Genomic DNA, 11,661 nt, shown 5'->3' with positions numbered 1-11,661 from the left:
AGGTCCCAGAGAGGTTTACAACTTTTTCCCATTACTTCTTCATACCGAATTTGCAAATTGTCATTGAAGCACATACTTTGGGCTAACAGCCTACCGGTAGGCTACTTCATTTACTAGAGCATACCGCCACCCTCTGGATGGGTAACTTTTTGGACAACATAGAAAAATTGTTTCAGTGCTTTTTGGAAGAAAGTCAGACATATTTCCACGGGAAAGCCCTTGGAGGGATGGTGTTCGTCACGACATGGAAACAACGAGAAATGTCTTTGTAATTGTGCTTCTAAATTTCTTATTTTTGGTGATTTACAGCCAAGAACTAAATCCCAGAGGTAGAAATGTATGCGAAGCTGGGTAAGTGATTATTATGTTAAATAAGTTTTAGGCTTGACATTGATGGACAAAACTATTACAGCCGCCTGATTCAAGTCAGTGACGGTAGATAAACATGCTTCACATTTTTTTAGATATAGTTTGAGATTTTCTGAATACTCAAGCCCTTTCTACACACAGATACTGTAACCTTCCTCAGATCTCTGCTTATTTGGTCTAATGCCTCATTTTTTCTTTGTGCCAGTAATTCCCTGCACTTTGAATGCTGTGTCCGATTTGCATCTCAACGTGATTAGGATCATGTTTAATATTTAGATTTATTAGACTATCTGTCATGATTGCAATGTGATCATAATATTAGTTTGGATAGAAATAGTTAAATGTCGTTAGTTTATGTGAATCAAATACAGATAACTTGTTTCTCCCTCCCATATCTGACAGGCTCCAATGCTGTAGTGGCTTCGCACAGCAAGGAGATGAGTGCTTAATACGTGAGTAGTTGAACGCCTCTTTTATAGGGATTAACAAACCTGAATCAGATCATTGGGAGTAGACTTCACAACTATTTTCTCTTTCATTTCTAAAAGCATAACCATTTAATGTGAACTAACTCACCCAATGGTTTTCCTTCAGCAATTTGTGAGAGTAACTTCACCTGCAAAGAGAATGAAGTTTGTGTGCGACCCAACGAATGCCGCTGTCGTTCTGGTTATTTTGGAGCCACTTGTGACACGAGTAAGTATCCTGTTACTACCTCACAGCTATCATTAAAGCGGTAATCAGTAGTTGAAACAATAACAAAAAGCTTAGGGATGGGGCTGGAGAAATGTGAACACTCTCCAATTCATAGACAGAGCTATGGATACATGGACTGACAATCCAAAAAGTAAAGTTTTAACCTGGTTTTGAGGCTATATAATGTTTGTTTACATTTACTCTGTTTACAAACATTGACGTAAAACAAGCTTATATTTTGGGTTCTGATGGGGTACAACAGCTGAACTAAGCTCCTGAGGCATTAATAAGTTATATTCTTCAAGAATCAATGGGTACATGTCATTAATTTGTAAGTCCAAAAATGGATGTAGCAACTGCAGATTGCCCCTTTTAAATTTAATTTTGACATTTATTTAAAGCATCAATTCCTGTGAAAGGTAGTGTTAATGTGTTAACACTAGTCATTTTCACATACAGCCAGTCCAGGTAGCCTACTACTCAGAACTACGTAGCCTACGTCCAGAGAGAACTTAGTACACAAATGATCTCATTATTGACACATATTTGCCTTTCATCCTCCCTGTAGAATGTCCGTCCCAGTTCTGGGGACCTGACTGTAGGGGTAAGTGTGACTGCCATCCCAACGGGAGTTGCGAGGATGTCACTGGGGCCTGCACCTGTAACCCTAATCGCTGGGGGCCAAACTGTGAGAGAGCCTGCGATTGCCAGAAGGGCCAATGCAACCAGGAGACAGGCGCTTGTACGTGCTACGCAGGCTTCTGGGGCTCCCAGTGCTCCAACAACTGTCACTGCAGCATCAACTCTGTGTGTGATGTGGAAACGGGCCAGTGCCACTGCAACCCCGGCTGGTATGGGAGGAACTGTGCTGCTCAGTGTGCCTGCAACGGTTCTCCGTGTGACCAGCTCACCGGGCGCTGCAAGTGTCGACAGCGTTTGTGGGGTACTCACTGCGAGCGCATGTGCCAGTGTATCCATGGACGCTGTAACCAGGCGGATGGATCGTGCACCTGCAGGCCAGGATTCAGAGGGAAGTTTTGCAGGGAGCCATGTCCAGCTGGGTTCTACGGACAGAATTGCAGAAACAGGTTTGTGACACAGCTGTGTTGGACAAAGATAACTTAGTTGGAACCACAGAGGTTAATTAGCTGGATATGACAAACATGTCTTTGCTCTTTTCTCTTTCAGTCTGCTGTACTGTGCCTATTGTGGTAGACATGTGGTGAAGCTGTCAAATTGAATGTGATTGGCAAACTGTTTTGAGCTGTGACCCACCTACAGTTTTTTGGCCACCTAAAGCTGTTGGCAACCAAAACCAATACATATAGCCGCAATCCAGTTTCTAGCAACAAAGGAACTAGCCTTGGCTGAAATCCTGTGGCAGATGCTATAAGGGAACCAACCATTTGGAAACACTAGTTTAGCATGAGTATGACTGTTATGAATTGAGTTGGACCATGCTATTCATGTTGTGTTATAATGTTACTGAGGACTTGGTCTTACTGTTCTTCCAGGTGTGGTCACTGTAAAGGCCAACAGCCCTGCAAGGTGGCAGAGGGACGTTGCGTTGCATGTGAACGTGGTTGGAATGGCACCAGGTGTGACCAGATGTGTGCTCCTGGGTTCTTTGGTGAAAACTGCGAGGACGTGTGCTCACCCTGCAAAGATGGACACTTCTGCAACCGCATCGACGGCTATTGTCCCCACTGCAACCCTGGTTGGATGGGTGATCGGTAGGAATATGATTATGAGCTTCCTGTCACATTCATCATCTTTAATAAATAGATCACTAGTCACTTTAATAATGCCACATTAATAATGTTTACATACGTTGCATTACTCATCTCATATGTATATACTGTATTTTTATACCATCTATTGCACCTTGCCTACAAGTGTGCCACTCTGTCATTGCTCATCCATATATTTATATGTATGTATTGTTATTCAATCCATTTACTTAGATTTGTGTGTATTAGGTAGTTGTTGTGTAATTTTTAGATTAGTTGTTAGATATTACTGCACTGTCGGAACTAGAAGCACAAGCATTTCGCTACACTCGCAATAACATCTACTAACCATGTGTATGTGACCAATAACATTTGATTTGATTTGAATAATCAAATGTAGATGATTGTAGAGAAATTATGAGAAGGGAATTATATCACCTCTGAGTTTTTTCAACCATTTTTGTCTTAACAGATGTGAGCTCAAGTGCCTGAATGGAACCTATGGAGAGAACTGTGTCAATAACTGCAACAGCTGCTTCAAAGGGATGTGTCACTTCGCTACAGGAGAGTGTCTCTGTGACCCTGGCTTCTCTGGTGCCTAGTGAGTGCAAAACATTTCAACATGCAAAAATAATGCAAAGAGCATATTGCCCAACAAAGTTTTCAGCCTTGTCGTTTGCCTCTCTTTCCTATGCAGCTGTAATGTGAGCTGTTCAGAGGGTCAGCATGGGGTTAACTGTGCCCAGATCTGTTCCTGCCATGACAACAACTGCAACACAGTGACTGGAGCATGTAACCTACGTAAGAACCTTTCCTAAAACATACGCATCTTATGTGATGAGGGAAAAAAGAGTAATGTACATCTATGCTTTTTCCAGAAAGCTTATTGGTAACGTATGTATCCGCCATAAAAACACTTAGGGACAATATTTATTTTAGAAAATATGTTTATTCTGTGGCAATGGTGACAGATTAGTGACCTCTGCTCTTTGAACAGAGCCTAACCAGAGGATGGGTGTGATGGCAGCAGGGGTGCTGGTCACCTGTCTCCTCCTCCTGCTCCTCTCCTTGTTGTGTTGCTGCTGTATCTGTAGACAGAACAAACAGAACGAGTAAGTAAAGTGGATGGAAAATGAAAACACAGATTCATTGTTGTTTGTATTGGGCACAGTACATCATGAGATATTGTCACATTGGTTGGATTTAAACTCAGACTTTACTGCTTGTTTTGTTTGTCTGGTGTTTGCTTTTAGCCCTGAGAAAAAATCCAAAAGAAGACTCTGTGGAGGGTTTACACGAATCAGCTCTAGGCTTCCTTGCATCCCACTGAGACGGCAGAAGCTACCCAAAGTTGATGGTACGTACTACTTGCACAAACTCATTTGCATTTCTGTCATACTTGTTGTTCAATGTTTAACATCCATGTTAATGTGTGTTTTCACCCGGTTCTCATGACTGATGATAAACCAGCCAAATTCCAATATATTCAAAGTAGCATCCTTTATCCTTGGTATTTTGCTTTGCTTTCTCTCTGAATGGCTGTGACAGTGAGCTCAGTGTCTTATCATTGTCAACAGATAAGTTCAAATCTTTAGTGAATGTAGGTTCTAAGGGTTAGAAGCTCTGTTGCTGTTCTCCACAGTGTCCCACCATGACACTGAGAATACTTTCAACTGTAGTTTCATCGAGCCCCCCTCCGCAGTAGAGCAACCCACCACCTGCGTGTCGTCCCGAGCCTCCTCTTCCGTAGAGACCACAGGGGATGGACATGTCTATGCTGGCCCTGACGGTCAGTGTCACAAACTAAATCTTCCCTGTCACTCTTGGATGATACTGCATGCTGCATTAAAACCCCCTCTGTTGTTGTCCATTAGTTTACTCCAATTAGGGGAGTGGTGGTAGGGTTAGGAGAAAATAATAATATATACAGTACCAGTCAAAAGTTTGGACACACCTACTCATTTAAGGGTTTTTCTTTATTTTTACTATTTTCTACTAGCAAATGAGTTTGTGCAAGTAGTACTACTACTTTTACTACAAAATAGAATCATGTAGGAATCATGTAGTAACCAAAAAAGGGTGGGCAACTAGCATCGGTGGCGGCTCTGGTGCGGGACGTAGCACCCGCTCAGACCGTGGATCCGGCCATGAACTGGGCACCGGCGCAGAGGAAGGTTCCGGCCATGGAGCGGGACTGGACGCCGTGCCTGGACTGGGCACCGGCGCAGAGGAAGGTTCCGGCCATGGAGCAGGACTGTACGCCGTGCCTGGACTGAGCACCGGCGCAGAGGAAGGCTCCGGCCATGGAGCGGGACTGGACACCGTGCCTGGACTGAGCACCGGCGCAGAGGAAGACTCCGGCCATTGAGCGGGACTGGACGCCGTGCCTGGACTGAGCACCGGCGCAGAGGAAGACTCCGGCCATGGAGCGGGACTGGACGCCGTGCCTGGACTGAGCACCGGCGCAGAGGAAGGCTCCGGCCATGGAGCGGGACTGGACGCCGTGCCTGGACTGAGCACCGGCGCAGAGGAAGGCTCCGGCCATGGAGCGGGACTGGACACCGGCACAGTGGAAGGCTCTGGCCATGGCACTGGCACAGGAAGCTCCGGGCCGTGGACCTTCACTGGAGGCTCCGGGCAGTGGACCGTCACTGGAGGCTCCGGACCGTGGACCGTCACTGGAGGCTCCGGACTGTGGACCGTCACTGGAAGCTCTGGACTGTGAACTGTCGCTGGAAGCTCTGGACTGTGAACTGTCGCTGGAAGCTCTGGACTGTGAACCGTTGCTGGAGGTTCCGGGCTGTAGACCGTCGCTGGAGACTCCGGACTGTACACACGCACTGGTGGACGAGTGCAGGGAGCCGCACAGGACTTACCGGGCTGGGAAGGTGCACTGGAGGCCTGGTGCGTGGAGCCGGCACAGGTTGCACCGGACTGATGACATGCTCCTCAGGGCGAGTGCGGGGAGCCGGCACAGGACGTACCGGGCTGGGGAGGCGCACTGTAGACCTGGTGCGTGGAGCCGGCACAGGTTGCACCGGACTGATGACACGCTCCTCAGGGCGAGTGCGGGGAGCTGGCACAGGACGTACCGGGCTGGGGAGGTGCACTGGAGGTCTGGTGCGTGGAGCCGGCACAGGACGTACCGGGCTGGGGAGGCACACTGTAGACCTGGTGTGTGGAGCCGGCACAGTTTGCACCGGACTGATGACACGCTCCTCAAAACGCCTGCGCTGCAGCATACTCCTAGCCAACATCTCTCTCCGATATCCCTCCTCAAACTGCTCCATCGACTCCCAGATGGTCTCTGGCTCTCTCCTCGGCTCGGCCGACCGCCCCTTGTGCCCCCGCCACCCAAAAAAAACTTGGGGTTGCCCTTGGACTGTTTGTGGCCGCGGACCCCGGCGTCGTTGCTGTCCTCCTTTACTCCTCAGGCGACTCCCGCCAAGGAAGGGTCTCGCATCCACCCAGTATTTCTTCCCATGTCCAACTCTCCTTCACCTCCTGGGCACGTTGCTTGGTCCTGTAATGGTGGGATATTCTGTCACGATCGTCATATAAATAATTGGACCAAGGCGCAGCGTGAGTAGAGTTCCACATTTTAATAATAGTGAAACTTCTCAAAACAACAAAGATATAACGATGTGAAATACGTGGCCTACACATACAAAACAATATCCCACATCGCAGGTGGGAAAAGGAACACACTAAGTATAATCCCCAATTAGAGGCAACTATTATCAGCTGCCTCCAATTGGGAACCATACACATACACCAACATAGATATATACTATCTAGAAACCCCCCTAGTCACGCTCTGACCTATTAGACCATAGAGAGCCCTCGGGTCTAATAGGTCAGAGCGTGACTAGGGGGGTTTCTAGATAGTATATTTCTATGTTGGTGTATGTGTCAGGGCGTGACATTCATGGTCGAATTGCTGCGAAGAAACCACTGCTAAAGGACACCAATAAGAAGAAGAGACTTGCTTGGGACAAGAAACATGAGCAACATAAATTTGGTTCCAACCGTCGTGTCTTTGTGAGATGCAGAGTAGGTGAACGTATGATCTCTGCATGTGGGGTTCCCACCGTGAAGCATGGAGGAGGAGGTGTAGGGGTGCTTTGCTGGTGACACTGTCTGACATTTATTTAGAATTCAAGGCACCAGCATGGCAGTGGTACACCATCCCATCTGGTTTGCACTTAGTGGGAGTATCATTTGTTTTTCAACAGGACAGTGACCCAAAACACACCTCCAGGCTGTGTAAGTGCTATTTGACCAAGAAGGAGAGTGACGGTGCTGGATCAGATGACCTGGCCTCCACAATCACCCGACCTCAACCCAATGGTTTGGGATGAGTTGGTCCGCAAAGTGAAGGAAAAGCAGCCAACAAGTGCTCAGCATATGTGGGAACTCCTTCAAGACTTTGGAAAAGCATTCCTCATGAAGCTGGTTGAGAGAATGCCAAGCGTGTACAAAGCTGTCATCAAGGCAAGGTGTGGCTACTTTGAAGAATCTCAAATATAAAATATATTTTGATTTGTTTAACACTTTTTTGGGGGTTCATACATGATTCCATATGTGTTATTTCATAGTTGAGATGTCTTCACTATTATTCTACAATATTAGAAAATAGTTAAAATAAAGAAAAACTCTTCAATGAGTAGGTGTGTCCAAACTTTTGACTGGTACTGTGTGTATATATATATATATATATGTATGTGTGTGTGTGTATATATATATATATATATATAATGTATGTATGTATGTATGTATGTATGTGTGTGTGTGTATTTAAAAATATATATATATAAGGGGGATTGGAAATGATACAGACAATTACATTGATGGAAGCCACAATCTATCAGCACTATTAAAGCTGATCATCCAATTAAGGCCCTAGTTTCAAGAGTAAACATCAACAGGAAATACAGCACTTCCCAGAGCATTACTATTTATTTCCTCAACATCTCAGGTTTGAAAGAGGAGTCTGATTCTGCTTATCGTTTATTTATTTGAAAAGAACATGATTGTTGTTTTAACTCTCTCTCTCCTCTCTCTAGAACCTGGAGAACAGAACAAAAATAAAGGGAACAGAATCAACACAACAGAGACTAGAGTACTGGCTGATTATGATGATATCTCTGAGGTAGACACATTGCCGGAGAACATGGACATGACTATGCAGGTCTCAGTTAACACCAGTGAGCTGCCACTCCACAGGTCCTCAGAGAATGAGGGCTCCTGCAGTGGCACAGAGTCAGCCAGCAGCATCCGCCTCCGGGCCCATGCTCCGCAGCCACCCCAGCAGTCCAGCAAGGAGAACAGTGTAGGGTCAAACACCGTCAAAGATAATGGAAAGCCTATAGCTGCTGAGAGGGTTAAACCTCGACCACCAGACCCCTCCACAAAGCCAAAGCTATCCTGGGTCCATGCATCTCCTGGGCCGAAACAGAATAATATAAGTCAGGAAAAGACTGTGGCTGAGGAGAAAATTAGTTCCAGGAAGAAAGCCAGCAAGCAGCAAGCTCCCAATGCCGCAGAGTCTGCATGTACAGATGGGGCTGGCTTCCAAGGGGAGAAGAAGCCAACTAAAAGCAGATCAGGTATGTTGCAGATAGAGCACATCAACGGGGCAGTGCAGAGTGTCCTCAGGAAAATGGGCAACTTCCGTGCTGACCGGAAGCCTGAAATCCCCAGAGAGTCCGCAGAGAAGAGCCCCAGTTTATCCCTAAACAGGGAAGTTAACCAACTGAACATACACTCGGAGGCAGCCTCTCTCTTAGCTGCTCAGCTGAAGGAGAAGACTCAGAGCCTGAACAGGAGTGAGACCGGCTGCTGTGAGGAGAGCCTGTCTCACCTCCAGGCCCATAGAAAGAAGCCCACCTCACCCCAAAAGACCACGGGCACCCAGCCTGGAGCAAAGGCTCTGCTTCCCACATCCGCTAGTTCACAGAAGCCTCTGCCAGATACGCCATCTAAAGAAGCCAAAATCCCAGAGAAACAGGACTCTAATCACTCTGAAAGCAGTTCAGAGAAGGGAGACTCCACAGTAAAGAAGGCCCCAATGACAAAGCCTCCTCGAAAAAAAAACAAGGAAGGAAATATAGACTCAAAAACAAAGACTATTACTCCAAGGTTGCAGTGACGCCACCTCAGGCTGCAAGTAAGTGTGGTCAGTGTTGATGATTTTAAATTCTGAGAAAACAACACACATGTTGAGATGTCTGAAATATATTTTGGGACACATTTGTTTCATTGTGTTTTGCACCAAATCGAATATCAATGGAATATTTTCCCTTCTGTGGGTGTTTTTCATCTTGAGAAATGTTATGATATAGTGCAGTATTCTTTATATTTTCCTTCACCATAGCTATTCTCAAATCAATGTATTGTATAACAGTGAGTGCTAGGAGGTCTGAATACTTATTTACCTTGATCAATCGTCATTATTGTACCCAACATTTGCTAATTTGTTCATATTGAATAAGCGAAACACCCCAAAAACCTGGATTTTGTATCTCCTAAATGTTTTAAGTTGGAAAGCCGATCCCACTGCCCAGAACTGTGAAGCCACATCAGGGCCTCAGACAAACAAGAGGTGTGTTGTGTTGATGGTAGAACAGTTTGGGGTCTGTGTTGAGGGCCCTGGGGCTGTCTGACACATGTGCTGCAGTTGTGTGTGCAGTTTCTGGGGGGAATGGTAGACTTTGATGCAGCTGTAAAGGCTACAGAAGATCATATGGTGTTTAATTGATTACAGACTGTTGGTGCCGGTCATCCTGAATCTATGCTGTGACCTGCTTAGACAGGAATATCTCTCATTTGCTCTCAGGACTCTCAGACAAAGCAAAGACCCATTTAAGAGCAACAAGGTCCTGAAAATAAGTTATTTAACATAAGTCACACAGTAAGATTGGCAGATGACCAGCTGCCTTGTTGTGAAAGGTAGATCATATTGAACACATTGATGCTTTCAAGACATGAAGACATGGCTGCATGCATAGGCGCTATTGCATCATTATTTAATTCTAGAAGTTTTACTGTGGAAAAGGTATGGGGCCTAGTGGTGGGATGAGGACTATAATTATGTTTTGACTGCCTGTTTAAACATCTCCCTGGAGCTTGGTCTATAACGTAATGCCAAGCATTGAGAAGCAACTGCCAACTCAATCATGTCCCAGAATACTATTGGGAGACAGTGGCTACCATAGAGACACCATATGAAAGCATTAACATCTGGTAGCCATTACATCGCTGGAGTTGAGGAAAAAAGCTAATATTTTCTGCTAAGCAAAGCAGATAACCTAGAGTGATATAACACCTAAATGTCAGAATGGCCTAATTGGAAAACTAGACCACAGTAACAAACATAAGTTGTTACCTAAATATGGTTGAAATTGTTGTCTTAATGTCTTTTGAATGCCAAGACGGTACAGGATCATTCATTGATAATTGTATTTTTCTGAAATTTAGCATAAATGAATATTCTTTGGATATGGGCCATGGCTCCAAAAGAACTGTATATCACACCGCAAGCAATTGGCAGGACTTTTCTATGGGCATGATTACCTGTTTGTAAGTGTCTAGTCTATACTCACTGTGATATGAATGGGACATTGTGGACCTTCTGTGTAGGCTACAACATGTTCTTTTCATTTACTGTTTGCTGAAACAGGAATGGAAAATGCAGACATCATGAAATTTCATGATTGGAAACAAACACAGCCATAAAACGACACAGAATGAACAGACAGTATCAGAGTTTTATGATGTAACTAGGGTTTCAAAAATCTGGTAACTTCCCCTAAATTCCCAGGTTTTCAAAAAATCCTGATTGTAGGATCCTGGAAATCATGCTTATTCCCTTTTGATTCCATTCTTTTTAAACAGTTCCTCTGGCTGCTACTAATCTTGATAAAGTAATTCCATCAAAACAATTTTGAGGTAAATTTATCAAAAAACGTTGTCATTTAGAAACAGCTGTAGATATAATCCAATTACCGTAATTTCCGGACTATAAGACGCAACTTTTTTCCCACGCTTTGAACCTCGCGGCTTAAACAATGATGCGGCTAATATATGGATTCTTCCCGCTTTCATGGATTCTTCCCGCTTCCCGCTTCCCCCAAAAAACACATTCTGTGACGTGCTCAGTTTTTGGGCGGCATGAAGCTTTCATTAGACCAATGAAATTGCCGAATGGGTTAAGGTCAAACAACTTTTTTGTTTACTGTTTAGATTAAATCGAGCGCTCTCAAACTTCCCATCATTCTGATTACGGTAGTCATTTTGTCACCCTCATCATGGCAAAGACACGGAGAAATGCATATGATGCAGCTTTCAAGTTAAAGGCGATTGATCTGGCTGTTGGAAAAGGAAATAGAGCTGCTGCACGTGAGCTTGGTCTTAATGAGTCGATGATAAGACGTTGGAAACAGCAGCGTGGGGAATTGACTCAGTGCAAAAAGACAACTAAAGCTTACTGCTAATTTTTTATTTTTTGTTACAAGCCGTGTTTCGTTAAAGCCTATTTATTTTTGTTACAAGCCGTGTTTCATTAAAGCCTATTTATTTTTGTTACAAGCCGTGTTTCGTTAAAGCCTGTGTAAAGTTCATTTGTTTCAATGTACCGGTAGGCACCTGCGGCTTATAGACATATGCGGCTTATTAATGTTCAAAATAATACTTTTTTTTTAATTCAGTGGGTGCGGCTTTTATTCAGGTGCGCTCAATAGTCCGGAAATTACGGTAAGTTATATCTATTTTTACACACACACACACACACACACATACATACATACATACATACATACATACATACATACATACATACATACATACATACATACATACATACATA

General features: G+C 44.6%; 1 protein-coding gene across 1 annotated transcript; it reads left to right on the top strand.

The window, feature by feature from the left end:
* The first annotated feature begins 244 nt into the window (after window positions 1–244).
* On the top strand, window positions 245–10,735 carry LOC115148322 (scavenger receptor class F member 2-like). Its single transcript, XM_029690245.1, has 11 exons — window positions 245–351; window positions 772–821; window positions 964–1,065; window positions 1,634–2,153; window positions 2,580–2,798; window positions 3,268–3,396; window positions 3,493–3,596; window positions 3,793–3,907; window positions 4,049–4,152; window positions 4,438–4,584; window positions 7,862–10,735. Exons 1-11 carry the CDS (start codon window positions 245–247, stop codon window positions 8,944–8,946), a joined length of 2,682 nt encoding a protein of 893 aa, XP_029546105.1. The 3' UTR covers window positions 8,947–10,735.
* The last annotated feature ends 926 nt before the right edge of the window (window positions 10,736–11,661 follow it).

This window comes from Salmo trutta, chromosome 15 (genome assembly GCF_901001165.1).
Source record: "Salmo trutta chromosome 15, fSalTru1.1, whole genome shotgun sequence".
NCBI classification, from domain to species: domain Eukaryota; kingdom Metazoa; phylum Chordata; class Actinopteri; order Salmoniformes; family Salmonidae; genus Salmo; species Salmo trutta.
Note: the sequence above shows the minus strand (reverse complement) of the source record. Positions and strands in the feature narration are given on the sequence as shown.

Bases quoted from the DNA above. Each gene is read 5' to 3' on its own strand.
- LOC115148322 (XM_029690245.1), top strand. From the start codon at position 245: ATGGAAACAACGAGAAATGTCTTTGTAATTGTGCTTCTAAATTTCTTA. The intron at 3,908-4,048 runs GTAAGTAAAGTG...GTTTGCTTTTAG, and splicing joins AGACAGAACAAACAGAACGA to CCCTGAGAAAAAATCCAAAA. The intron at 4,585-7,861 runs GTCAGTGTCACA...TCCTCTCTCTAG, and splicing joins TGTCTATGCTGGCCCTGACG to AACCTGGAGAACAGAACAAA.